We start from the raw sequence: 24868 nt of genomic DNA, 5'->3' as shown, positions 1-24868 counted from the left end.
CTAATAAAAAACAATTTCCCATTTTTCTCTCTGCTATTTATATCTCTAGTTAACCTGGCTGTATCTCTCATGTATATGTTGACCTTGTTACTCTTCTTGCTCAGGGTAGAGTAAGGGAAGTCGACAGGAGAGTTTCTCTCCATCGACCCTTTCAAGTCGAGAGCCCACACTAACTCAGTTTAAGGTACATTGACTCCAGCTGTGTTATTCATGTAGCTGGAGTTGCATAGCTTAAGTAGACTTTCTGTTGTAGTGTAGATGAAGCCAAAGGCTGAAATGCTTCAGGAAATTGCTTCTATGAGTTCTTGTTAGCCAATGTGGTGAGATAGATGATACCTATGTAGCTAGTTTGATATATCTTTTGGGAGTATAACCTCCAGCTTTGGGGTGTGTCTGCCCCATTTCTCAACAGTGTGACCTGAATTTGGTGTTCTCAGTTAATACCCATGAGGGTACGGTTACAGCCAGTGAAACTTATGTTCCTTGGTGTTTTTTCATAGCCCTGAGCAATATAAGTGATAGTGTAGACCTCAGGAGGCCATGTCTGCACCACTGTAGTGCTTCAGTAAGGCTAAACTGAATGCTGAGGGCGCCCCCATTGGTTGCTGGTACTCCTTGCAATAGTGAGGAGTAAGGGAAGGTGACAGGAGCGTTTCTTCCATTGAGCGTTTCTTCCATCGCTGTGAAGCTGCCCCAGAAAATCGGTGCAAGAAACATCAGCTCCAGAAACACAATTGTATATCATGCACCAATTTTCTCTGCCACTGTAGATTTGGCCTTAATGTAGCCACAGTGTTGAAAGAGGTTCTCCTATCATTGTAGGTAATCCACCTCCCTGAGAGAGAGCAGCTAGGGCGATGGAAGAATCTTTCTGTCAACCTATAACTGCCTGCCCTGGAGGATTGTTGATTTAAGTGTCTTTCAGGGGTGTGGATTTTAAACACCCCCAGAGAAACGTCACTATGAAGATGTAGTTTTTCAGTGTAGACCAGCCTTAAGTGTACAAGGAACTTGGACATGTGAAAATAAGCCCACTGGAAGAGCTCAAGAAAGGCTTGTGCAGAATTCAGAAAAGTTACGTTTTTCTGTAACCCAGGAAGAGCTAGGTAACATAGACATTCCAGATAGCCTGTCCAGAAGCATAAGCTGCCTCAGAAGAAGGTGAAAGAAACTTTTGTGCTTCTTTTGGTGGAATAAATGAACCCAGACAATCCAAGATGCTCAATTTACCCTGTCACTGTGCAACAATAAATTTTAAACAAAGAGTGAGGTTCTGAGTAGTGGCCTGGTACCCTGACACAAACACTAGAAATCTCTATAGCCTTTTATTAAAGATTGAGAAAGAGAGAGCAGCTAAAGCCTTTGAAATAAAGTATAAAGTAAGGCTTTGAACAACAACATCCCTTTCCCTTTGGATGTCAAGAGATTTTAGAAGGAAAGAGTCTGGCAGTCTCCTAGATCAGTGTTTCTCACAGTGGTCCACGGACCCACTCTGAGAGAGCTGCTACCGGGCTACTCCAGTTTGTTTACTTACCGGCTCCGCAACCATGGAGCCTCATGGCTCCCATTGGATACAGTTTGCCATTTTCAGCCAAGGGGAATTATGGGAAGTGGTGTGGTCCAGGCTGTTGCTTCCTGTGGAGCTGTTTGGGGGGCTGCCAGGAGGTGCTGAGCACCCACTCTTTTTTCTGTGGGTGCTCTAGTCCCCAAGTTCCCACAAAGTCATCACTATAATTCATTAAATGTCAAATCCCATTTTTAATCCTACTGAATTGTAGGCATCAGTGATATCTCGTGCCAATTAGTTCTATAGGATTTTAAAAATCCATTTAAAATGTGTTGCCTTTTAATTTCACTAACTGACTCATTTATGAGTAACAGACTATTATGATCAAATAGTCTGACCTCCTGCATAATACAGGCTAGAAAATCTGAAAGGGTAACCAGGAACTCCTGGGTTACTGTATCTAATCTGCGGTCATGTCACTGCTTATTGCTCTCATCTGAGGCCCTCTCCTCTAGCCATTTTTGTTGCCCATTTCTAATGCCATGACCAGAGCTGGACATGGAATTCCAGGTGGGAGACTCAGTGATTGATGTGATGGGCTGGCAAAATGCTACTTTCAGGATTGTTCTCCATTGCTGTCATAGTGGAAGCTGACACTTTGTTTATTCCATGTCCAGCCCTGAGCACTGAGCGGATGGCTGTGCTCAATGAGCCTAAATGTATTGGAACTCAGGAGTTTGGTGGGTGGCAAGTACCTTGCCGATCTCCGGGCTAGCATGGGCTCTTCTGTGTGGAGCTGGTGATGGGGTGGGTCTGCCAGAGATGTGTCTTGTGCGGTTCAGGGAGAGTTTGCTGAGTGTTTTCTCTTTTCTTTCAGCCTGATGTCTGGCTTGGCCACCATGGACTCCAAGGCTTGTGGGAAAATGGGGTTGATCACAATCACGTATTACCTTTGGACGACATTCATGGCTGTGACTGTTGGGATTGTGCTTGTAATCAGCATTCACCCAGGTGCTGCTGCCCAAAAGGAGGAATATACTGTGAACAAAGTGGTGTTAAGTTCTGCAGATGCCTTACTGGATTTAATCAGGTACTTTGTAGCAGCTTCAAGAGTAATTCTATTTTATAAATACGGGCCCTGTTTTATTCTTCACAGCTGTCAGGGCTGCTCCTCACTCTAGCACTCTGAGTGCCAAAGACCTTAAAAATACCTTGCCTCTATCGGCTTCTGCTTACAGAGACTCCCGAAGGTCACAGATTCCTTGGGCCGGGGAGACAGGTTGCCACCATCAAGGGTTAAAACCCTGAAAACCAGGAAGAAACACTTGAACTTCTTCCCAAGGGGTATCCCAAGCTCTTTTATTACAAGAGGTCTGGGGAAAAAAAAGAAAAAGAATTCACAGGAGACACAGTCTCTAAAGGTGCGTCTATACAGCAGGACTTAACTTGAAATAAGCTATGCAAATTGAGTTACATCACTTGCTTAGCTTCTTTCAAAATAGCTTATTTTGAAATTGGGAGCCTCTACACAGCACTTATTTTGAAACAAAGCACTCTTCCTCTGACTTTGGTGACCCTCAGGGTGCATCTAGACTGCCAAGATTTTGCGCAAAAGCGGTCACTTTTGCGCAAAATCTTGCCGCCTGTCTACACTGGCCACGAGTATTTGCGCAAGAACACTGATTTTGTACTGTATAAAATCAGTGGTTCTTGCGCAAATATTCCAATGCTCCCGCTCAGGGATAAGCCCTCTTGCGCAAGTATTCTTGCGCAAGAGAGCCAGTGTAGACAGCCAAGTTAATTTCTCGCGCAAGAAAGCCAAATGGCTAAAATGGCCATCTGAGCTTTCTTGCACAAGAGAGCGTCTACACTAGCATGGATGCTTTTGCGCAAAGGCACATGCCAGTATAGACGCTCTCTTGAGCAAATACTTTTAACGGAAAAACTTTTCCGTTAAAAGTATTTGCGCAAAATCCTGCCAGTCTAGACGTAGCTTCATTATTTTCGGAGTAAGGAAAGTCAGAGGAAGAAGTCCTCCAGCTTGACAGTATTTCAACATTATTTCGAAATAACTGCTTGCTGTGTAGATGCAGACTAAGTTATTTCGAAATAATGTTGCTATGTAGACGTAACCTAATAACTGACCCTTCAGTCTAGGCAGGTACACACACAGACTTCCAGTTACTTTTCAGGACACAAGAATTAAATCATCACCTTAAAAGGAGTGATTTTATTAACAAAACAAAAAGATATATTTGATAAAGCATACTTAGTTGCTAGATGTTACAGAGCAACTGAGAAGAGTAGATTAAAACACAAAGAAAAAGTGGTATCTCTGACACACTTTGGCTGTGTCTAAATTGGCAAGAAGCCAATCCCAGAGTTAAGCATCTAAACTATGGAGGTCCATGGAACTTCCTCCCTGGCATTGCCTAACCCTGTAGTTACCTAAATGCACCTAACTTTCTGCTGTCAAAGTTTCCTCAATACCTACATTTTAGACTCTGAGGTGTACATGCTGCTTCCTCTCTCTAGGCATCTGGATGCCTGTCTTCTGCCCAAGCCCCAGAAAAAGCCATGAACTGGGGAGAGAATGGTGTTTAGCCTTGCAAGTCAAGTACAGAGCCTGATCTGCATGGAGTCTGAACATCCCTACCAGATCAGGCCTCATGCAAATCTGGCTGGAGAAGGAGGCGGAAGTGGTCCCCTCTGCCAAGGGAGCGAAAGGATTTGATGAACGCAAGGTTTTGAGGAACACAACTCCTGCAGCTGTGGGAGTAGCAGCGAGGAGACTGCGAGTTAAGGTCCTAGCATGAGGAAGGGGTCAGGCAGGAACAAGAATGGGATATCGGCCTGTCACGGGGTCGCCCGCCCTGCGCCCTCTGGGGGGTGTGTGTCAATATGGCGGTCACGGGGTTGCAGGCCCCATAGCCGTGTCTCTCTAGTTCCCCCCCAGTCTGGGGGTCAGTCTGGTCCAGCAGCTGAGTCTCTAATGCCCCTTGTTGAGGGGCGTAAGGGTGTGGTGGGGTAGGGAGGCCAGGACCCTCCCTCTCCACTGGGCCCCAGCTCAGGCCCTATCAGTGGTTGGCGGTTCCCACCACTGGCTCGGTGGGGAGTTCCCCCCAAAACACGCCGAGTCTGCCAGGGCTGCTTCCTGCCCCACTCTCCTGGCTGGCGTAGTCCCCACCTGTGTGGACGAATACTGCTACGGTGTACAGCGTAGGGTCTAGTGCGGTGGCGGGCCGTAGTTGGCATGGCGGCTACTGTCAGCACAGGGGTTGCAGCTGTCATTCCGGCTGGTGCGGTGGCTGGAGCTCTGGCAGCAAGAGCGGCTGCTCCCATGCTCCAGCAGGAGCTCCTCCCCCGACGGAGGTCTCTGCCGACAGAGGCATGTAGTCTAGACACAGCCTAATGGCTGTCCTCTTCGTTGTAGAGAGATGAAGGTGGATGTGATGATACGGATGTTGTAGTCAGACAATTTTTTGAGATGTTTCATTTACCTCATATCACTGCTGCCTTCTCCCTGCTGAATTTGCATTGTTGAGCACATCTGTGGGCCAAATTCTGCCACCCTTACCCCGTAAATCTCCCATCCATGTTACCTGGAGTTTTCCCTAAGTAAAGACGGCAGGATTAGGCTCAATAGCCAGGTAAGACACCTGGTAAATTCTGTGACAAATGGATTCTCAGAAATATAATAGCTGTAGGAACTTTGTTTTTGCATCTTGGGGTTCGCTTTTGCATTTGGGCTGAGTAGCTGTGTTGTCACTTGATTTTTCAATCTTGTTTCTGTTTCTGATAGAACCTTCGAAGGAGGGCAGTAGAATCAATAGAACTAAACGACATGAGCCATAATGTACTTTACTTGTCTTAATGTGGTGACTGTTAATCCTGAGAAGAAGCTCTACAGTTGCAGGGGGTTAGACTCAATGGCTCTTGCAGTCCTTTCTAACTCCGTGTTTCTACAATTATCTATAATTTCAAGCTCATGTGGCTGTTTCATTCCCATCTCATTCATCTCTTGCAGAAATATGTTTCCTTCTAACCTGATTGAGGCTTCATTCCAGCAGGTGAGTTTTCTTGACCCTGACTTCCTCCATCACCTCTAGGCTCCTGAGAGCAAAGAACCAGCCTCAGAGAGCAGGGAGTGTCACATGGGCAGCCCAGGGGGCTTGGTGGCTTTCTCAATATCAGTGATTAGCACCTTTCACTGCAGGAACCTGACCAGGAAGAAGCCTTCCCATTTCCTTACTCACACTCAGTATCTGGCCTCTTCACAGGGGTGGATTCAGGCTTGTGGGGCATGCAGGTTTGAAAACTTCAAAGTGGCTGTCTGCTGGGGCAACACAGATGCCCTGGCCATATTCAGAGCCCTCCTGGCCGGGAGGCTGCACAGTTGGCAAGTGGGGGTTTCCTCACTGGTGATGTCTCGTCCTCCCCAGACTCAGCTTTTTCATTTTTAACTCCCCATACTCCTGTGGAGTTAAAAATAAAAAGGCTCCTCTACTTGTGATGGGGTGTGATCACAGAAGCCCCATAGGATTTTCCCTGGTGTCCTGATCATGCAACTGATACCCACTTTTCTGTTCTCTGGGGCTCCCCACCATTCTTTCCCACTGTGCCAGAACCTCTGGTTTCCCCCAGACAAGACTCCGATTTAGAGTAACCACCCCCCTACAGAGAAACAGACATTGAACCGTCCATCTCCAATAGAGTCCAAGCTTTAAGGGCTCAGCACCCAGGAAACCGACCATCAAATGGGACCCAAACCTCCAAATAAATCACTTACCTTTTTGTAAAGTTATACACAGAGAAAGCGCATAATGTTAGCTCTAACAATGAAAGAGAGATATGCACAGTTGCTTTCTCCCCCCTGCCCCTCCGGTAACAATTATTTACACTTGGCCTGATAATAAACAAGTGTTTTATTAAGTACAAAAGGAGGATTTAAGCAGTTGCAAGTGAAAACAGATCAAAGTAAGTTACTAAATTAAAATGAATAAAAATATGCTTAGCTAGTTTTAATCCACTAAGAAGCATGTTGCATGCAAATTGGTATCCTAAACAGCTTTTCTTATTTCAGGTAAAGTTTCAAATCAGAGTTGCTCTTTTACTCTGACTTGGGTCTACAGCTTCCTCAAAGTTCTTTTGTATCCTCTTAGGGACGGCCAGGCAGTTTCAAAGGCCGGCTGAAGACAAAGGGCTAATTGCTTCCCATTGCTTAAATAGACTTTCCCACAGGATGGGAATCCTTAGTTTTGCATCTCCCATCCCCATGGAAAATACGAGGTCCAAGATGGATTCCAGCCCCAGGTGGCATGGACACATGTCTTTCTGGGACCAACCACAGCCTGAGCTCATAGGACAAAGAAGTCCATTTACTGGTTGTTGAGTTGATCAGTGACCCATTAGGTTTCTGGGGCATCAGTGATGGCCCTCATTAGCACATTTAGGGTGTGTCTAGACTACATGCCTCTGTCGTCAGAGGCATGTAGATTAGACACATAGGCAAAGGCAAATGAAGCCGCGATTTAAATGATCGCGGCTTCATTTAAATTTACATGGCTGCCGCGCTGAGCTGACAAACAGCTGATCAGCTGTTTGTCTGCTCAGTGTGCTAGTCTGGACGCTCCCCTGCCGACATCAAAGCCCTCTGTCGGCAGCCCCAGTAAACCTCATCCCACGAGGAATAACGGGGCTGCCGACAAAGGGCTTTGATGTCGGCAGGGGAGCGTCCAGACTAGTGCGCTGAGCCGACAAACAGCTGTTTGTCGGCTCAGCGCGGCAGCCATGTAAATGTAAATGAAGCCGCGATCATTTAAATCGCGGCTTCATTTGCCTTTGCCTATGTGTCTAATCTACATGCCTCTGATGACAGAGGCATGTAGTCTAGACACACCCTTAGAGTTATAAACAGATCCACACTTCATATTTCTAACTTCACATACAAGAATGATACACACACAAATTGGGTTATACACATTCAGCAGATTGTATCATTGAAATGATTAGGTTCCATGAGGTATTTTGTCTAAAACATCTTTGAGTTATGCATATTCATATTCACTAGCCAATTCCAGGCCCATACGCAGGGAGTGGGGGTTGGGAGGGTGAGAAGGGTATGAATGCACCCCCCCCCGGTCTCTCATAGTCCCCCCATGGGGCCAATTCTGGCTGGACTGGGGAAGGCTGGGGCTGATTCCCCCTCTCTCAGGAGCCCTGTGCACCCCTCGTCTTCTTCCACAGTTTCCATCCTTAGCCCCCGGCATGCTCCCCAACACTGATGCCTGGAAGCCCGCAGCAAATCCAACCAGACCCAAGCAGCAGCCACCCACTCTGCTGGCTGCCAGCCACAGGGGCCAATAAGAGCCAACAGAGAAAGGAACCCCCCTGCATCTGTGCATCTGTGGTTTGTATATACAGGATTTTCCTAGGGAGGCAGAAAGTGGGGAGGGGAGAGTGGGATTCTGCAGGGATGAGGTAAAAGAGAGGGTGAAGGTGGGGAGAGCCCAGTGTGATTGGAACATGGAACTTGAGACCTAAAGAGGAAGCAAGAGGGAAAATAGCCCATCTCTCTCGCAGAGTGGAATAGAGCAAAAAATAGTCTGACAAAGTCAGAGGAAAAGATCATACGGGCACTGACCGAGGAAAGGAAACGAGACTGAAATGCAAGAGGCAGAGAAATACTGGGAAACACAGGAAATGCAAAACTGGTGACTGGAAAGCAAGGCCAACTCTCCTAGCTCAGGAGAAGTGTCGACACAGCCCGAATCACTCCTCTAAGCTTCCACCCACCCCCTCACAGAGCTGGTCCAAGCTCTTCCAACCTCCCCTCCATGGAGCTGGCTTTAGGGCCCTGCCAACCCTGCTACCTGGTGTCACTGCTTGTCAGAGCCCCCCTGGGTGAGGCTGGCATTGCTACTTACCCCCCCCCCCCCGCAGAACATTCCTCCATGCTCCACTATGGGGCACACCCTACCTACTTCTTTTTTTTTTCAGCGCAACAGTGGATACACTTTTGTGGACTGATGATCAGTTGGAATGAGCAAATTCCCAGTTCTGCAAGAAACTTTGGGACACCCAAGACAGGGCTTAAAACAGGGAATTTCCTGGCCAAAATGGGACACATGGTCTTCCTGCCTTTCATGCATGTACCTTTGAGAGCATCCTATACACAACACATGGGTGCTGGGGCTATGATCTGAAGGGAACAAAAATGCTTCCTCCATTTGGTTTTTTGCTTAGGTCACAGCTAATCTCTTTTATTTTCTGTGGTAGTTCAACTAATCTGTATCATCCTCCTTCATGCAAAACAGAACTTCTCAAGCTTCCCCCTTGCAGGCTCTGGGCTTGAACTGGCACCATTCAATCAATGGTAGTGGAGCGTTGTGACGGGGTGGAGTCGCACTGCGGTGGCGGTGCCGACATGCCCCGCACTAGAACTGCACCAGTCCCCGTGCTGCTCGGGGAGCGCGGAAGTGAAATGGCCATTTGAGCCACCTGCTCAGCTGAACGGCAACGAGCACCACAGCAGGGAAGACGTTTGGGGCATGATGCACGGGGCAGGGGGATGGAGCCCCAGGGAGCATGCGTCACGGATGTCGAGCAGTGGGGCGTCAGTGTGGGCGGGCGCCATATTCAAAGGGACCACGGAGGGGAGAGAAGGAGACTCCTGTCCCGAACTAAAGGCAGCGGGGGTAGGAAGTAGCCCAGGATGGGGCTTCCCTGAAGGTGGCCTGCGGGCTGGCGAGTTACGGCTGGAAGCCCCATCAATCGGACAGGACCGTAGCAGAACCTGGCAGGGCCGGCCCGAGCCATTCATGTGCCCTGAGCCCCGGGAGCACGGCACCGCCCCCACGAGTGTGACGCATGTGCGGCTCCGCCCCCAGGCCTGCAGCATATGCATGGCCCCGCCCCCGGGTGCCTGGCGCATGTGTGGCACCACCCCGGGAGCACGGAGCATGTGTGATGCCGTCCCTGCCCGGCTCGGCAGCCCCGTGTGGCGCCCCCTACAATGGGGAGCCCCAGGCAGTAGCCCAGTTGGCCCATACCTTAGGCCGGCTCTGTGACCTGGGCTGGGGCCTGTGAGAGAGGGTGGGTTCGGGCCCCCCCTACCACCCAACTGTTTATTTTGTGGACAGCCCCGAGCGAGGGTGGACCACGTAAACCGTGCGTTGCGGTGGCGGAATAGGGTCGCCAGATTAGTGGTGGAAGCTGTTGAGACCGTGTACCAGCGAACGGCAAATAGGCAGACACAGCCGTCCAGACAGAGAGGAGGAGGAGGAGGGATAGCCCCCCTCCTTCACAAGCATGAGCAAGTCTAATGCTAGTAGGCTATTATCCATTAGCTTCTTTTATTTTTGTTGCAGTATCGAACAGTTCTCGTCCCAGTGGTAAAATCTTCAGGCTTTCCGAAGACGCCAGGGAATTCTCTCAGCTTCATTTACTTTGTACCTGACGATGAGAATCCTGAAATTCAAAGGGCTGTACTACTTGAGATTACCCCGTCTCCTCAAATGACCTACCGGACCCTGCCAGGAACCAGCAATGAAATGAATGTCTTGGGGATTGTTATCTTCTCTGCTACAATAGGTAATTGCCAAATACAGAGTCAGATTTCATGATGCATTCTGACCATGGGAGGTATTTAATTATGGAGGCGTCCTGGCAGCTCCATAATCAAGGGTGCATTGATTCATACTTTATTTATACTTAACAAGGAAGTGTTTCCTGTCCATGTATTCCTGGTGCAATATGCATTGTGTGAGAATTTACAAGCAAATCTATTCATATGGGTGATAATGATTTATAACAGGCTCTTTATTGAGTTTTAAAAATAATTTTGTAATATTTTTGGGACTCCAAAAAACCAGCCAAACTTTTCATTTGATGAAAACTCATTAAAAAAGGGTGAACAGGCTACATTTGGAAACTATTCATCATGAGTAAACAAAGTTATCAAAAATCATTACAGACTACTAATGGGAATTCTGGGAATTCTCACAGGCCTTTGTAAACTTTTCAGCGCAGGAAGTGATTTTATTCTGTGTTTGTAACTTAACAGAGCTAGGCCATCACATGACAGCAAATGCTGGAAGGCAGATTGTGGTTTATATTATAAATGAACAAGGAAGAAAAGATTCTGGATTTTAAGTGCGAGAGGTGAAGAAGGTAAGATGGGTTAATGATAGCAGGACATTGGATGTTGTTGCACGCACTGTGGTCGAAGATGAAGCTGCAGGTGAAAAGCAGATCAGTGGAGCAGTACAGAGAGGACAGACTAGGAGGACCTGAGATCCGAGATGTAAGTGGAGCACAAAGATGTAGCAAGGGACAGAAGTCCAGTTCAGAGATTTAAAGAGACAGAAGTGATGTGATCAGAGAGGAAGTTGACTGAAGACCTGTGGTGTTTCAAAGAGACTGAAGGGGAAGACAGGAGAAGAGAAGGTGGCAGTGACCAGTAGAAAATCCTGTTGAGAGTCTGTGGGTTATGTTTAGAGGTGGGAGCAACAAGGGTGATATTATGGTGGGTGTGGATGAGGTAGATGAGGCTTTCTTGAGATAACTAACAGAAGCTTCCAGCTCAGTGGGGGAGGGAGAGCTCAGTGGTTTGTGCATTGGCCTGCTAAACTCAGGCTTGTGAGTTCAATCCTTAAAGGGGCCATTTATGGATCTGGGGCAAATCTGTCAAGGATGGTACTTGGTCCTGCTCTGAAGACAGGGGACTGGACTTGACCTGACCTTTCAAGGTCTCTTCCAGCTCTATGAGATTAGATATATCTCCATATATTATTGGCCCTGGTTCTTATAGGAGACTTGAGTCATAGAATCCTAGGCTATGTCTACACTCGTGGCTTCTTGCGCGAGTAATATGCAAATGAGGCTAAGCGTGGAATATTGCTGAGCCTCATTTGCATACCTAATGAGCCACCATTTTTTTCAGAAGAGGCTCTTGCGCAAGAAGGAGCGTCTACACTGCCCCTTCTTGCGCAAGAAAAACCCTCTTGCTCAATGCCGTTACACCTATTTCTTGACAGGAAGAACAGCATTGCGCAAGAGGGTTTTTCTTGCGCAAGAAGGGGCAGTGTAGACGCTCCTTCTTGTGCAAGAGCCTCTTCTGAAAAAAATGGTGGCTCATTAGGTATGCAAATGAGACTCAGCGATATTCCACGCTTAGCCTCATTTGCATATTACTCGCGCAAGAAGTCGCGAGTGTAGACATAGCCCTAGGGTTGGAAGAAACCTCAGGAGGTCATTAAGTCCAGCCCCCTGCCCAAAGCAGGACCAATCCCAACTAAATCGTCCCAGGTTTGTCAAGCTGGGACTTAAAAACCTCTATGAATGGAGATTCCACCACCTCCCTAAGTCACCCATTCCAGTGTTTCACCACCCTGCTAGTTTTTCCTAATAGCCACCCAAGACCTCATGGTGACATCTGTTGGGAGACCAGTACAGCAGTGCACAGACAATCCAGGAAGATTTGGAGAATGTTGAGGACAAATTCCTGGTACAGGTGCTGAAAGAACCAGTCAGGGGCCGTGCATTGCTTGACCTGCTCTCACAAACATGGAAGAATTGGTAGGGGACGTTGATGTGGGAGGCAACCTGGGAAGCAGTGAGCATGAGATAGTTGAGTTCAGGATCCTGACCAAAGAAAGAAAGGACAGCAGAAAAGAAAGATAAGACAACAGACCCTGGACTTCAGACTGCCTCAGAGAACTGCTGGGCAGGATCCCCTGGGATGCTAACATGAGGGGGAAAGAAGTCCAGGAGAGCTGGCAGTATTTTAAAGAAGCCTTATTGAAAGTGCAAGAACACACCCTCCCAATGTGCGTAAGAAAAGCAAATATGGTAGGCGACCAGTTTGACTTAACAGTGAAATCCTTGGTGAGCTTAAACACAAAAAGGAAGCTCACAAGAAACTTGGACAGATGACTAGGGAAGAGTGTACATATGGGCTTCGTCTAGACTACATCCCTTTTTCGTAAAAGGGATGTAAATTAGACGTATCGCAATTGCTAATGAAGCGGGGATTTAAATCTCCCCCGCTTCATTAGCATAAAAATGGCTGCCACTTTTTTCGGCACAGAGCTTTGTCGGAAAAAAGCACCAGTCTAGACGCTGATCTTGCGGAAAATAAAGCCTTTTCCGAAAGATCCCTTATCCCTCTATGAAATAAGGGATAAGGGATCTTTCGGAAAAGGCTTTATTTTCTGCAAGATCAGCGTCTAGACAGGCGCTTTTTTCCGGCAAAGCTGCGTGCCGAAAAAAGTGGCAGCCATTTTTATGCTAATGAAGCGGGGGAGTAGCCATGTTGCTCAAGCATTCAGGGATGTAATCAGGAACGCCATGGAATTGCAGCTAACAAGGGATGTGAAAATAACCATAAAGGTTTCTACAGGCATGTTAGCAATAAGAGGGTGATCAGGGAAGATGTGGGACCCTTACTGGATGAGGGAGGTAACCTAGTGACAGATGATGTGAGAAAAGCTGAAGTACTCCATGCTTTTTTTGCTTCTGTTTTCACAGACAAGCTCAGTTCCCAGACTACTGCACTGGGTAGCACAGTATCGGGAGGAGGTGGGCAGTCCTCAGTGGGCAAAGAACAGATCAAGAACTATTTAGAAAAGCTGGACATACACGAATCCATGGGGCCAGATCTAATGCATCCAAGTGTGCTGAGGGAGTAGGCTGATGTGATTGTAGAGCCATTATCTTTTAAAACTCGTGGCTATCAGAGGAGCTCCCAGATGATTGGAAAAAGGCAAATGTAGTGCCTTTTTAAAAAAGGAAGAGGTAAAATCTGGGAAACTACAGACCAGTCAGCCTCACCTCCGTCCCCAGAAAAATCATAGAAGGGATCCTCAAGAAATCCATTCTGAAGCACTTGGAAGAGAGGAAAGAGATCAGGAATAGTCAACATGGATTCACCAAAGGCAAATTCATGCCTGACCAACCTGATTGCCTTCTATGACAAGGTAGCTGGCTCTGTGAATATGAGGAAGGTGGTGGATGTGATATACTTTGACTTTAGTGAAGCTTTTGAAATGGTTTCCCACAGTATTCTTGCCAGCAAGTTAAGGAAGTATGGATTGGATAAATAGGCTGTAAGGTGGAGAGAAAGCTGGCTAGATCGTCAGGCTCAGTGTCTGACTGGTGGTTGGTATCAAGCGGAGTGCCCCAAGGGTTGGTTCTGGGGCCGGTTTTGTTCAACGTTTTTATTGATGAACTGGCTGAGGGGATGGATTGCACCATCAGCATGTTCGCGGATGACACTAAACTAGGGGGAGAGGTAGATATGCTGGAGATTAGGGATAGAGTCCAGAGTGACCTAAACAAATTGGAGGATTGGGCCAAAAGAAATCTGATGAGATTCAACAAAGACAAGTTCAGAGTCCTACATGAGGAACGGAAGAATCCTAAATACTGTGACAGGCTGGGGACCGACTGGCTAAGTAGCAGTTCTGCAGAAAAGGGCCTGGGGATTACCGTGGATGAGAAGCTGGATATGAGTCAACAGTGCGCCCTTGTAGCCAAGAACAAACAGCATATTGGGGTGCATTAGTAGGAGCACTGCCAGCAGATCTAGGGAAGTGATTATTCCCCTTTATTCAGCACTGGGTGAGGCCACATCTGGAGTATTGTGTCCAGTTCTAGACACAAACACACATTACAGGAAGTATGTGGATTCACTGGAGTCCAGCAAAGAGTAACAAAAATGATTAGCGGTCTGGAGCACATGACTTACGAGGAGAGGCTGAGGGATTTGGGCTTATTTAGCATACAGAAGAAAAGAGCGAGGGGGGATCTGTTAGCAGCCTTTAACTACCTAAAAGAGAGTTCCAAAGAGGATGGAGAAAAGCTGATTTCAGTAGTAACAGATGACAGAACAAGACACAATGGTCTCAAGTTGCTGTGGGGGGAGGTCTAGACTGGATTAGGAAAAATTATTTTATTGGGAGGGTGGGGAAGCACTTGGAAGGGTTTCCTGGGGTGGTGGTGGAATCTCCATCCCTAGAGTTTTTAAGTCCCTGCTTGACAAAATCCTGGCTGGGATGATTTAGTTGGGATTGGCCCTGCTTTGGGCAAGGGGTTGGACTTGATGGCCTCCTCAGCTCTCTTCCAACCTTATGATTCTCTGATCTAGGTGAGCTCATGGACCAGGGAAGATAGAGGAAATGGTATATTTGCTTATAATAAAGGGGAATAACTGACAGGATGTGGCCTAGGGACTGCAAATGGGATGAAGGAAGGAGAAGTAGACAAAGCTGTGAAGCTGGGTGAGGGGAAGGAGGGTGGAATTGTCACGAGGGGTAGAGAAGGGAGGTAGCAGAGAGGGACCGGCAGGAGGAAAGGTCTGTTCAGTGTTGGAATGACTGTCATATGGTGACTGGACCTCTGGAAGGAGATGGCAGACTGGACACAGAGGTAGGCCCTCCATACAGTCATACCTTCAAAATTCAAGCAGACATCCACCTTGGACTCTATTGGCCTCATGACCAGCAGCATTTGCTCACTATGTCAAGTATCAGAGGGGCAGCCGTGTTAGTCTGGATCTGCAGACAAGGAATCCCGTGGCACCTTATAGACTAACAGATGCATCTGACGAAGTGGGTCTTTGCCCACGAAAGCTTCTGCTCCAATACATCTGTTAGTCTGTAAGGTGCCACAGGACTCCTTGTCGCTTTTGCTCACTATGTGTTTCTCTTGTCTTCAGATATTGAGCGATGCCTTCTGCAACCAAGCGGGGCTGGCCATGCGATCTGAACATGCATTGGAATTGGGGCGTAGTTGAGTAGTTGCTTTCTTTGATTCTTCAAGTACAAAAGAACCTAACTGGTACACAAGCTAATTAAGCCCAGTGTGCCCCCTCCCCCATGCTAGAGCAGCTGGCTGGGTTCATGGGAAAAGGGAGAAAGGGAAATAACTAACTTTCCTGCCCTCTCCAAGCCACAACTCCTGAAATAACAAAATTGAAGTAGCATGTCCCCACTACGGGGAGCCTTGAAATTAGTCTGAGGCAGGCTCCATTATTGTGGATGTGCCACCTCGACTAGAGCCTCAGGAAGCACTGGGCAGTAATTACTTCGAATGACTCTGGGAAGTAGCAGCAGCAGAGCATCCCGCACTACCGCTATTTCAAAATACGTGTTATTTCCCGAGGAAAGCAGGAGTACAGATTTCGAAATGACCATCCCGTTATTTCAAAATAATAGGCTTGGTAGTACGGATGCTCCACTTATTTTGAAATGAGGGGGGTTATTTCAAAATAATTCCCTAGTGTAGACCAGGGATAAATGTCCTTATGCCCCTCCATCTCCATACAGAGCAGGACCATTAGACTTTCAGTTTCTTCTTACCACCTATAGATGCTTTGCATGGGAGGGTCTGGGGTCTACCCACCTAATTAGCAAAGCCAGGCCTCTGCACCACTGGACAGCCATTCATTTTCCCACGTGTGACTGCCCAGGTGTGCACTTTAGACAGAATTATCCACAGACCACCTGAATGGAGCTTATGGAACACTGTTTGTCCACTTGAGAAACTCTGCAGTAGGGTTTGTCATTACATAATCAGACTAAACAAAATACAGGACTGTGTAGCACTTTAAAGACTAACAAGGTGGTTTAATAGGTGATGAGCTTTCGTGGGCCAGACCCACTTCCTCAGATCAAATAGTGGAAGAAAATAGTCACAACCATATATACCAAAGGATACAATTAAACAAAAAAATGAACACATATGAAAAGGACAAATCAAATTTCAGAACAGAAGGGGGATGGGGGCGGGGAGGTAAATGTCTGTGAACTAATGATATTAGAGGTGATAATTGGGGAGCTATCTTTGTAATGGGTAAGATAATTAGCGTCTTTATTCAAACTGAGAGTAAAGATAATCAGATAATCAGACTAGGCATTGTCACATGCTCTTAGGCAAATACAGTACTGTGTCAGATGTTTGACTGCATGCATGTGTTCTCTCTGTGTGCTGCACTGGTTCTGGCCAGGTAGCCTATACAACAGGATCCAATCGTACAGCCAAATGACCACAAGATTCATTAAGGTGTGAAGGCACCAGGCCAGGTATATTGTCGACAAAGCACAGGAACAGCACCTGGCAGACTCTACATGGATAGTGATAGAAATGTAGCCATGTTAGTCTGGGGTAGCTGAAGCAAAATACAGGACAATGTAGCACTTTAAAGACTAACAAGATGGTTTATTAATAACTAATAAACCATCTTGTTAGTCTTTAAAGTGCTACATTGTCCTGCATTTTTCTACATGGATACTAAGACATATATGCCCTTGATAATGGATGCAGCTCAGTTCCCCCTGGGCTGGCTGAAAGGTTAAGGCGAGATATGCCACCATTTATAGCCTGAGACAAACAATCTGGGATAAACAATTTACGTATCACTTTGTGCATTTCATGACATGTCTGTTACCTCCCCTTGTACTTTCCTCCTGACGTGTCAGATATAACATTCCTATTCACTGTCTGCCTTTGTGCTTTCCCTCCTGATATTTCAGACAAAATGCCACTTATTCATCACTTTTGTCAAACCACTTTATCATGTGTTAGATTGGGGTGTTCTTGTACTGGCCTACCGGAACATGGTTACGTGTTCCATGTGTTTTAGCAATGCTGGCAGTACTGGTGCCGAGTTCATGAACCAGACAGTGGCTTGCAAGCAAGCATCTGCTTTCAACAGGGCCTGACTGTTGCTTGCAGCATAACTTTTGCTCATGTTGATTCAGGCCTCTGGCCTTGCATCAGGCCCTCTTTCTACTATACGTACTATAATAAAAATGCAGTGTAGTCCATTTCAATTAAGAACAGGAACAGCTTAGCCTGTTGCATTGGGGGCAGTATTAATGACCTTTGGTGGGTCAGTGCCCCAGGAAATTGGTCATTTTGTTATTACCAAATAGGAGCAGGAACGGTAGTCGACTGGCCCCTAGAAGTCACTGCCTGTTGGTGGTGAAGCAGGCCTACCAGTTCCCTGTCCAAAAGAAGGGGCCAGATCATAGACTTCTCTGTAATTTGAAGTCTTTAAACCATGCTTTGACTTGTCACTCAGTCATAGATTGGGGGGTCCCCCTCAGGAGTGGGTCGGGGAGGTTCTGTAGCCTGTGCTGTGCATGAGATTAAACTAGATGATCCTGATGGTCCCTTCTGACCTTACAGCATGTGAGTCTTTCATATGCCTGATTTATTGGGGAAGGATTACATGAATTTAGGGAAGGTGGGGAGTTGACCGGAGGGGGGGGGGGAATAAGTTCAAATACATTTCACAAGTGTCTATAGCTTGTTGTATCTTTCTCCCCCTGCCTAGTGTCTGACTTGTTTACTTTGGGTTGTCTTCACTGCAGCAGTAGCTCAAGGTGTAACTCAAGTGTTGCTCCTAAACTGACTCCCAGAAGTCTGTTCTCAGAAGAAGTGGTGGGGGAATGACACTTGAGAGCTTCTGATGCTAGAGCAAATAATGCAGTGGAGATGCAGCCACTCTGCTGCTGACCCAATTGATCCCTGCAACATGAGTGGTATTTTACCATGTGGCTGCTCTCTCTTGAGCAAGGTTAACTAGAGAGGAGATGACTTGAGAAGATAGCTCCAGCTAACTGCACAGTAAAGACAAACCTGGGATTATCAGTTCCACCTTGTGTTTGTGTAGCACTTAGTACACTGGGGCCCTGTTCTTGATTGGTCCCTAGGCCCTGTTGTAATAATTATGAATAATAATAATAGAAAGGGCATGGTTGTTTATCTCAACCAGAAGTTTGCTCCTATGTTGTGACGATCGGTGACTGAGGGTCCTTTTCATGTTTAATAATGGGAGTTACTGTGTCTGGTTGCAGGTCTCCTTCTAGGGAAGATGGGTGAGCGTGGAACTCCGTTAGTTAACGTGTGCCAGTGTCTGAATGAGGCTGTTATGAAAATTGTCTCCATTGCAGTTTGGTGAGTAAATAATTCCGATTGGCTTGATTTGGATGTTTTTGTACCTGACAGTTAAGCTCAGTTTCAGTTACATTGCTACAAAAAAGAAAAGTTCAGGAACTTTAAATTCAGGATGTTAAACTATTCTGTAGTCAACATAAAAACAAAACATCTGAAACTTCTCAGGAAAGGTGCCTATTCCCCCTCTTACATCCAAGAGTTAATCATTCTTATTTCGAATCATTCTGATTCCAGTCAGGGCTGTGATGGCAGTTCATGTAGACATGTCAGAGCTAGTGTTTATCTAACTCACTTAGGGTATGTCTACACTACCCTCCTATTTCGAAATAGCGGGGTAATGTAGGCATACCGCAATTGCAAATGAAGCCCGGGATTTGAATTTCCCGGGCTTCATTTGCATAAGCCCGGGATTTGAATTTCCCGGGCTTCATTTGCATAAGCGGGGAGCCGCCATTTTAAAATTCCCGCTGGTTCGAACCCCGTGCCACGTGGCTACACGCGGCACGAACTAGGTAGTTCGAACTAGGCTTCCTCATTCCACGCGGCACGGGGTTCAAACCAGCGGGGATTTAAAAATGGCGACGCCCCGCTTATGCAAATGAAGCCCGGGAAATTCAAATCCCGGGCTTCATTTGCAATTGCGGTATGCCTACATTACCCCGCTAGTTCGAACTAGCGGGGTAGTGTAGACATACCGTTAGGGTATGTCTACACTACAGGACAAGGTTGAATAAATATGCAGCTTCAGCTGCGTTAATTGCAGAGCTGAAGTCAAAGTACCTTAACTCGATTTTTGACTCTGTCCACATTTCAGGAAGTCAAAGGGAGAACACTCTCCCTTCAACTTCCCTTACTCCTTGTGGTAGCAGAACTATCCTCATCTACCAAAGCGCCCCTCTCAGTTCGAATTAGCTGTCTTAATTACACCTGCTAATTTGAACCCTGGCAGATCGACAGTGGCAGCTTCAATCTTCTCTGTAGTGTAGACATATCCTTAGGTGCTGGTCACAGCAGAGCTGCAGCAAGTGGTAAAAGCCACTCAGAATCCTGGGCAAGTACTCAAGGAGCTAGTCCACCTGCTGCCATATCTTCCCTACTACTGGTGACCTAGCTAGATTAAAGCAATCACATCCTGTGATGAGAGTGTAGACATGGTCTATGTTATTGGTTCACATTAACTGTAGTTAGAAAACTGAGATGAAACCTTGATTTGGCCCCTTGCACTAGAATTCAGAAAACCAGACTCTGTGGGCCGGGGAGGACCAGTATGCAGTCATTAAATCAAAGAGTGGTTCATAAGGGGCCCAATTGAAGTTGCATGGGCAGCCTTAATTCTGGTATTACCTGTTACCTGCTATTACCTCACCCTAACTTTTGAGTGCTTGACTTAGTATTCTTAATGGTCTTTTAATATAGGAGTTTGTGTCTTTATGTTTTTTAGATATGTATAACTTTGTAGACTCTTGTGCACCGGCACTTGTTTTAAATAATTGAATTGGGCAGATGTATGCTTTCTAAAGCATGCAGTTGCTGACATGTAGTGTTTAAAATGCTATGAAACTTTACAAAAATGCCCCAGGCCATTGAACCACTAATTAACACCCCTTTTAGCACTCACAAAACTGTTCCAACCCTCCAAAGTAGCCTGCACAAGTTGCAGCATTTGCCGTTCATTCATTGTCATTTTTGACTGTTGTCCTGACTCTTCGGCATATCATATTTTAAACCCACAGCTCCCAAGTGTGAATTGAAATCTAGCTTCCAACAATAGAAATGTTGCTTCAAGCTCTACTAAAGAGTTGAAGCTACTGGTTCTCCCTAATACGAAAAACATTAACTAGAAAAAAAAAGATTAATTCTCATACCTCAGAATATAAAAGGAAAGTGAGTTTGTCTCAAGAGAATCTCTCATAGATTTTAAGTTCAGAAGGGACCATCATGATCACTTAAGCTGACCTGCTGCAGCTTGCAGACCACAGAACCTGACATGCCCACTCCTGCCATAGGCCTCTGGTTAAGTTACTGAAGTTCTGAAATAATGATTTAAAGATTTCAAATGACAGGAAATCCGTTTTACACTACTTTTAACCTGCAAGTGACCCATATTCCTATGCTGCAGAGGTAGGTGAAAAACTATGGTGATCAGTTAGACTCTGAGCAAGTAAACAAGACCCACTAGGCAAACACCTGGGAAAGAATTCTCTGTAGACTTATAGGCCTCCTCATCTGGTCTCCTGTCTGACCACATGGCATAACATTGTGCAGTTGGTTGGATTAGTAATGTGGAATTTTATACCTTTCTCTGTTTACACAGCATTTGGCCTCATCTGGAGACACTCTTGTGGGACAAGATGGTCTTCTCTGTTATGACATATGCTATGCGCCTATCCCAAATGGATGAACTTTTACTGTTCTTATTACAGGTACTTCCCATTTGGTATTGTGTTTCTCATTGCTGGGAAGATTTTGGAGATGGAGGATCCGGCTATGATTGGAAAGAAATTGGGACTCTATGCCATAACAGTGGTGACAGGGCTAGTCATCCATGGACTTATACTCTTGCCTTTGCTTTTCATACTCATTACCAGGAAAAACCCCTTTACTTTCATACAGGGAATACTGCAAGCTCTACTGATTGCTCTCGCAACATCATCCAGGTATGGCAAGACGGTCTGGTGGTTGTTGTCATAGATAGTCCATTATTCCAGCTGGAGGGAAGCTGGTTTCATTATTCAAGTCTATCTTGTATATAAATGTTTTCTTCCTATATACTGCTTATTATACAGCACCCCTCTGTTGGAATAAGCTATGCAATTTCCACTATGCAAATTGTGTATCTTATTCTGAGTTTAGGTCGAAAGAGCTTATTTTGAAATATGGCGCTATGTAGACAGTGCTAAATTTCAAAATAAGGCACTATTCCGACAAATCCTTAACCCTCGTGGAATAGCATGCCTGCTATTTTGGGAAATAGCGGGCGCTTTTAAAGATGTGGCATTGCAATTTTGGGATACTTCTGGTATCCCAAGATAGTGATGCAGTCTAGACATACCCTCACTGAGCTTGTTTACCAAATCCTACTGGCGTCTTAGTTTCAGTTGGCTTTGCACATGCCCGCAACCTCAGCTCTGACGCCACTGACAGCTAACAAGCTTCTCGGACCCCTTGCTTGCACCTGAACCCCACTGGGATTCTCAGACAAGGTGTCCCTCCAGTGAGGCCCGATGCAGTAGTTGTGCTCTGAGCATGACTAACCTGTGCAAAACATAGTTGGGGTGAGCCATTGGGCTGCGAGAGTTCGTTTGAGAACACCCAATAATTAGGGCCATGGGAGGCTCCCAGGTGAGTGCTCTAACCACTGGGAAATTGCCTATAATGGGGATGGGGGCATCTGTCTCTTGCTTTGGAGAGAAAGGACTGATGTGGTTTAGGTGTCCAGCACCAGGAGGGGGTTCACAGCTTCCCATTCATCATGCTGGCTTCGGACAATCCCTTTCTCAGGCACTTTAGGCTGAAGACCAGCAGAAAGACCTGGAAAAGTGAGTCTCGGAGTCCAGATCAACTGACTTCGTCTCCTAGGGCTCCTGGGTTGAAAATGGCAGTGTAGATGTTTGGGCTGTGGCTGGAACCCAGGTTCTGAAACCTAGCAAGGGGGGCAGGTTTCAGCCCCCTTGCAGGAACATTTGCACTGCTGCCATGGGGCTTGTTTGCTGTGTGGACAAATCCATTGTATGGGGAGTCTGAGGCTGAGGACACTGCACTGACAAACGCCCACAGGTGAAACATACAAAAGCACCTCTGTGATTGCAGTGTCCAACGTGGACATCAGGGTATGTCTACACATTGCAAACCAGGTCTGTGGCACCCATGCTTATGGACTAGGTATTGCCAAGCCTGTGCTTGAGCATCCACACTGCATTATAAACCCGGGTTTCCATTGCTGGACCCAGGTATCACAGCAGAGCTGCACTGCACAAGCCTTCTGATTCAAGTCTGTGGCTCAAGCTGCAGATACTGCAGAATGACAGACGTGCATGAGTCACAGGGGGACTCTGGCTCTGACCCACCCCAGTGGGTCCTTGGGCTATGGTCTCTGAGTGCTGGTTAATCTGAGTCAGACTGAGTGTGGATGGATGGGGCAGTTGGGCTCACTCAGCTTTATGAGAAGATCTGGGAACCCTGCTCCTCCAGCAGCCTTCAGCTGCCATGGTGACGCCAGTGGCAATGGTGAAATTGCAATTTCTTTGCAATGCAGCTCAGCAACCCTGCCCATCACCCTGAAATGTCTTCTGGAAAACAATGGGATCGACAGACGAGTGGCACGATTTGTCCTTCCTGTTGGCGCAACCATTAACATGGATGGGACTGCACTGTATGAGGCAGTAGCTGCAATCTTTATTGCTCAGGTCAACGAGTATGATTTGGACTTGGGACAAATTATAACTATAAGGTAAATACATTTCTTCCTTTATTTATGCTAAGCCTGTTCTCTTTCTTTCCTGTCCAGATCTACATACAGCTTATCACAAGATCTACCAGACGTCCCACTCAACATTGGTCATTTTATTACATGTTTAAGCAACATGTTTTTGGACACAGAGAAAGCCTAGAAGTGTCTGACCACTTCTTACCCGTTGCACTGTCTTTGATGCCCTGTAGACTCTAGCAGGGGTTGGCAGCCTACAGCACATGAGCCGATTTTGAGTGGTATATGCGGTGGGAGCTCAGTGCCCCCCCAATCCCCTGGCAGTGGCTGGAACCTTGCAGCTGTGCAGCTGAAGGCTGGAGAACCAGCTCTGGCTTCCTGCTGAAAGGGCAAGCAGGGGAGGGGTGAGAGCCATGGGCGCATAAAAGCCAGGGTGGCCTGGCAAGTGGAGTGGACAGCATGACCCCGCACTCGGCTCTGCATCCTTGGGACTGCCCCTGCCCAGCCTGGACATGCAGCTCCCAGGAGCTAAGGGGTTAACACCCTCCCTTGCTATAGGCTCTGCTCCCAGCTCTGCTCTGCAGCTCCAGGGCTGGGCGGTCGGTCACAATCTGCTGCTGCTTCTGTGGGGCACCGGGACCTAGGCTGCACCATGCTGCTCCCCATGGGGTGTGTGAGGGGGCAGGGAGCCCCTTCCCCAGTGCCCCACTGTGTGTGTCTGGGCTTGAACCAGCCCTGAGCAGCCCTGGGCTCTGTCCACCCCAGCCCCAAAGCAGGAGCCTGCAGGTGTGGGGTGATCCCCAGCAAAGGGCTGGGCCGGGCAGGGAAGTGACTCTGTCTCCCCTGGTCCCTCCTCACTCTAGCACTCCTTCTGGGGGGGCTGCAAGTCCCAGTGCTGCTGCCCTCCTGGTGTGCATGCTGGGGGCCCAGAGATGTGAGGTGAGAGGGGTGAAGGAGGATGTGGGGGCAAGGGTTGCACTGAGGGGCACGGGGTGATGCAGGGAATCAGACTGGAGAGATCATGGGGCAGGGGAGAGCAAGGCTGGAGCAGAAGGAAGATATTTGGGGGATACAATTTTATTTTGCCGAAGCTCCACTTTCCTCTACTCCCCACTTCTTTGCCTTCCTCCTCAGCTAGCTATTTGGCTGCATTCTCACCCTCTCACCTTTTCTGCGTCACCCCCCCCCCCAACTCCCTGCCGCCCCCAAACTCCCTTTCACACCTCCATGCCACACCCTTTCTTCCTGCCAAACTCCCTTCCAGACCCTGCCTTACTCCCCCCATCCTGCCCCCCACCTCCACCCAGATCCTGCATCCCTATCCCACTCGCTGGCAGTCCTGTCCCACACACTGAGCCCTTTGGTTTTGTCCTCACCCCAGAGCCTGAGGAGGTCCACAAAATCCACTGACTCCAGAGCCCCAGAAAAGTAAATCTGGCCTGTGGGAAGCCCTGAACCTCGGTCCTTCCTGTCCCTTCCCCTCATCCAGAGGAGTGAGCTGTGTCAGGTGGGGCCACATCAGTGAGGGCTGGGGGATTTTGGAGGAGTTTTGTTTGCTTCTCACTTGTGTGGTCCCCAGTTGATTTTTCCTGTGCATCACTGGCGCCCCACCCAAAAAAGCTTCCCCACTCCTGCCGTAAATAAAAAAAACCATTGAAACCTTTTGTGTTGGACACAGGGCTGGATTATGGGGGGGACTGCGCAGCCCCCGGCCCTGGGCGAACGGCGCCTGATGGCAGCTCTAAGGGGCACTGCGCAGCCCCCGGCCCTGAGCGCACGGCGCCTGATGGCAGCTCTAAGGGGCACTGCGCAGCCCCCGGCCCTGAGCACACGGCGCCTGACGGCAGCTCTAAGGGGCACTGCGCAGCCCCCGGCCCTGAGCACACGGCGCCTGATGGCAGCTCTAAGGGGCACTGCGCAGCCCCCGGCCCTGGGCGCACGGCGCCTGATGGCAGCTCTAAGGGGCACTGCGC

General features: G+C 47.6%; 1 protein-coding gene across 1 annotated transcript in view; it reads left to right on the top strand.

The window, feature by feature from the left end:
* LOC102445895 (excitatory amino acid transporter 5-like) overlaps nt 1-24868 on the top strand; it is a 65296-nt gene that overhangs the window by 19708 nt on the left and 20720 nt on the right. The window contains exons 3-8 of the mRNA XM_006122442.5: nt 2385-2597; nt 5535-5577; nt 9877-10099; nt 18370-18469; nt 20893-21126; nt 22725-22919. Coding sequence (XP_006122504.3) covers nt 2385-2597; nt 5535-5577; nt 9877-10099; nt 18370-18469; nt 20893-21126; nt 22725-22919 — 1008 coding nt within the window. The remainder of the gene's footprint in view (nt 1-2384; nt 2598-5534; nt 5578-9876; nt 10100-18369; nt 18470-20892; nt 21127-22724; nt 22920-24868) is intronic.

Source organism: Pelodiscus sinensis, chromosome 32 (assembly GCF_052426305.1).
Source record: "Pelodiscus sinensis isolate ZL-2025 chromosome 32, ASM5242630v1, whole genome shotgun sequence".
Classification (NCBI taxonomy): domain Eukaryota; kingdom Metazoa; phylum Chordata; order Testudines; family Trionychidae; genus Pelodiscus; species Pelodiscus sinensis.
This window is presented reverse-complemented; position numbering and strand designations above follow the sequence as displayed.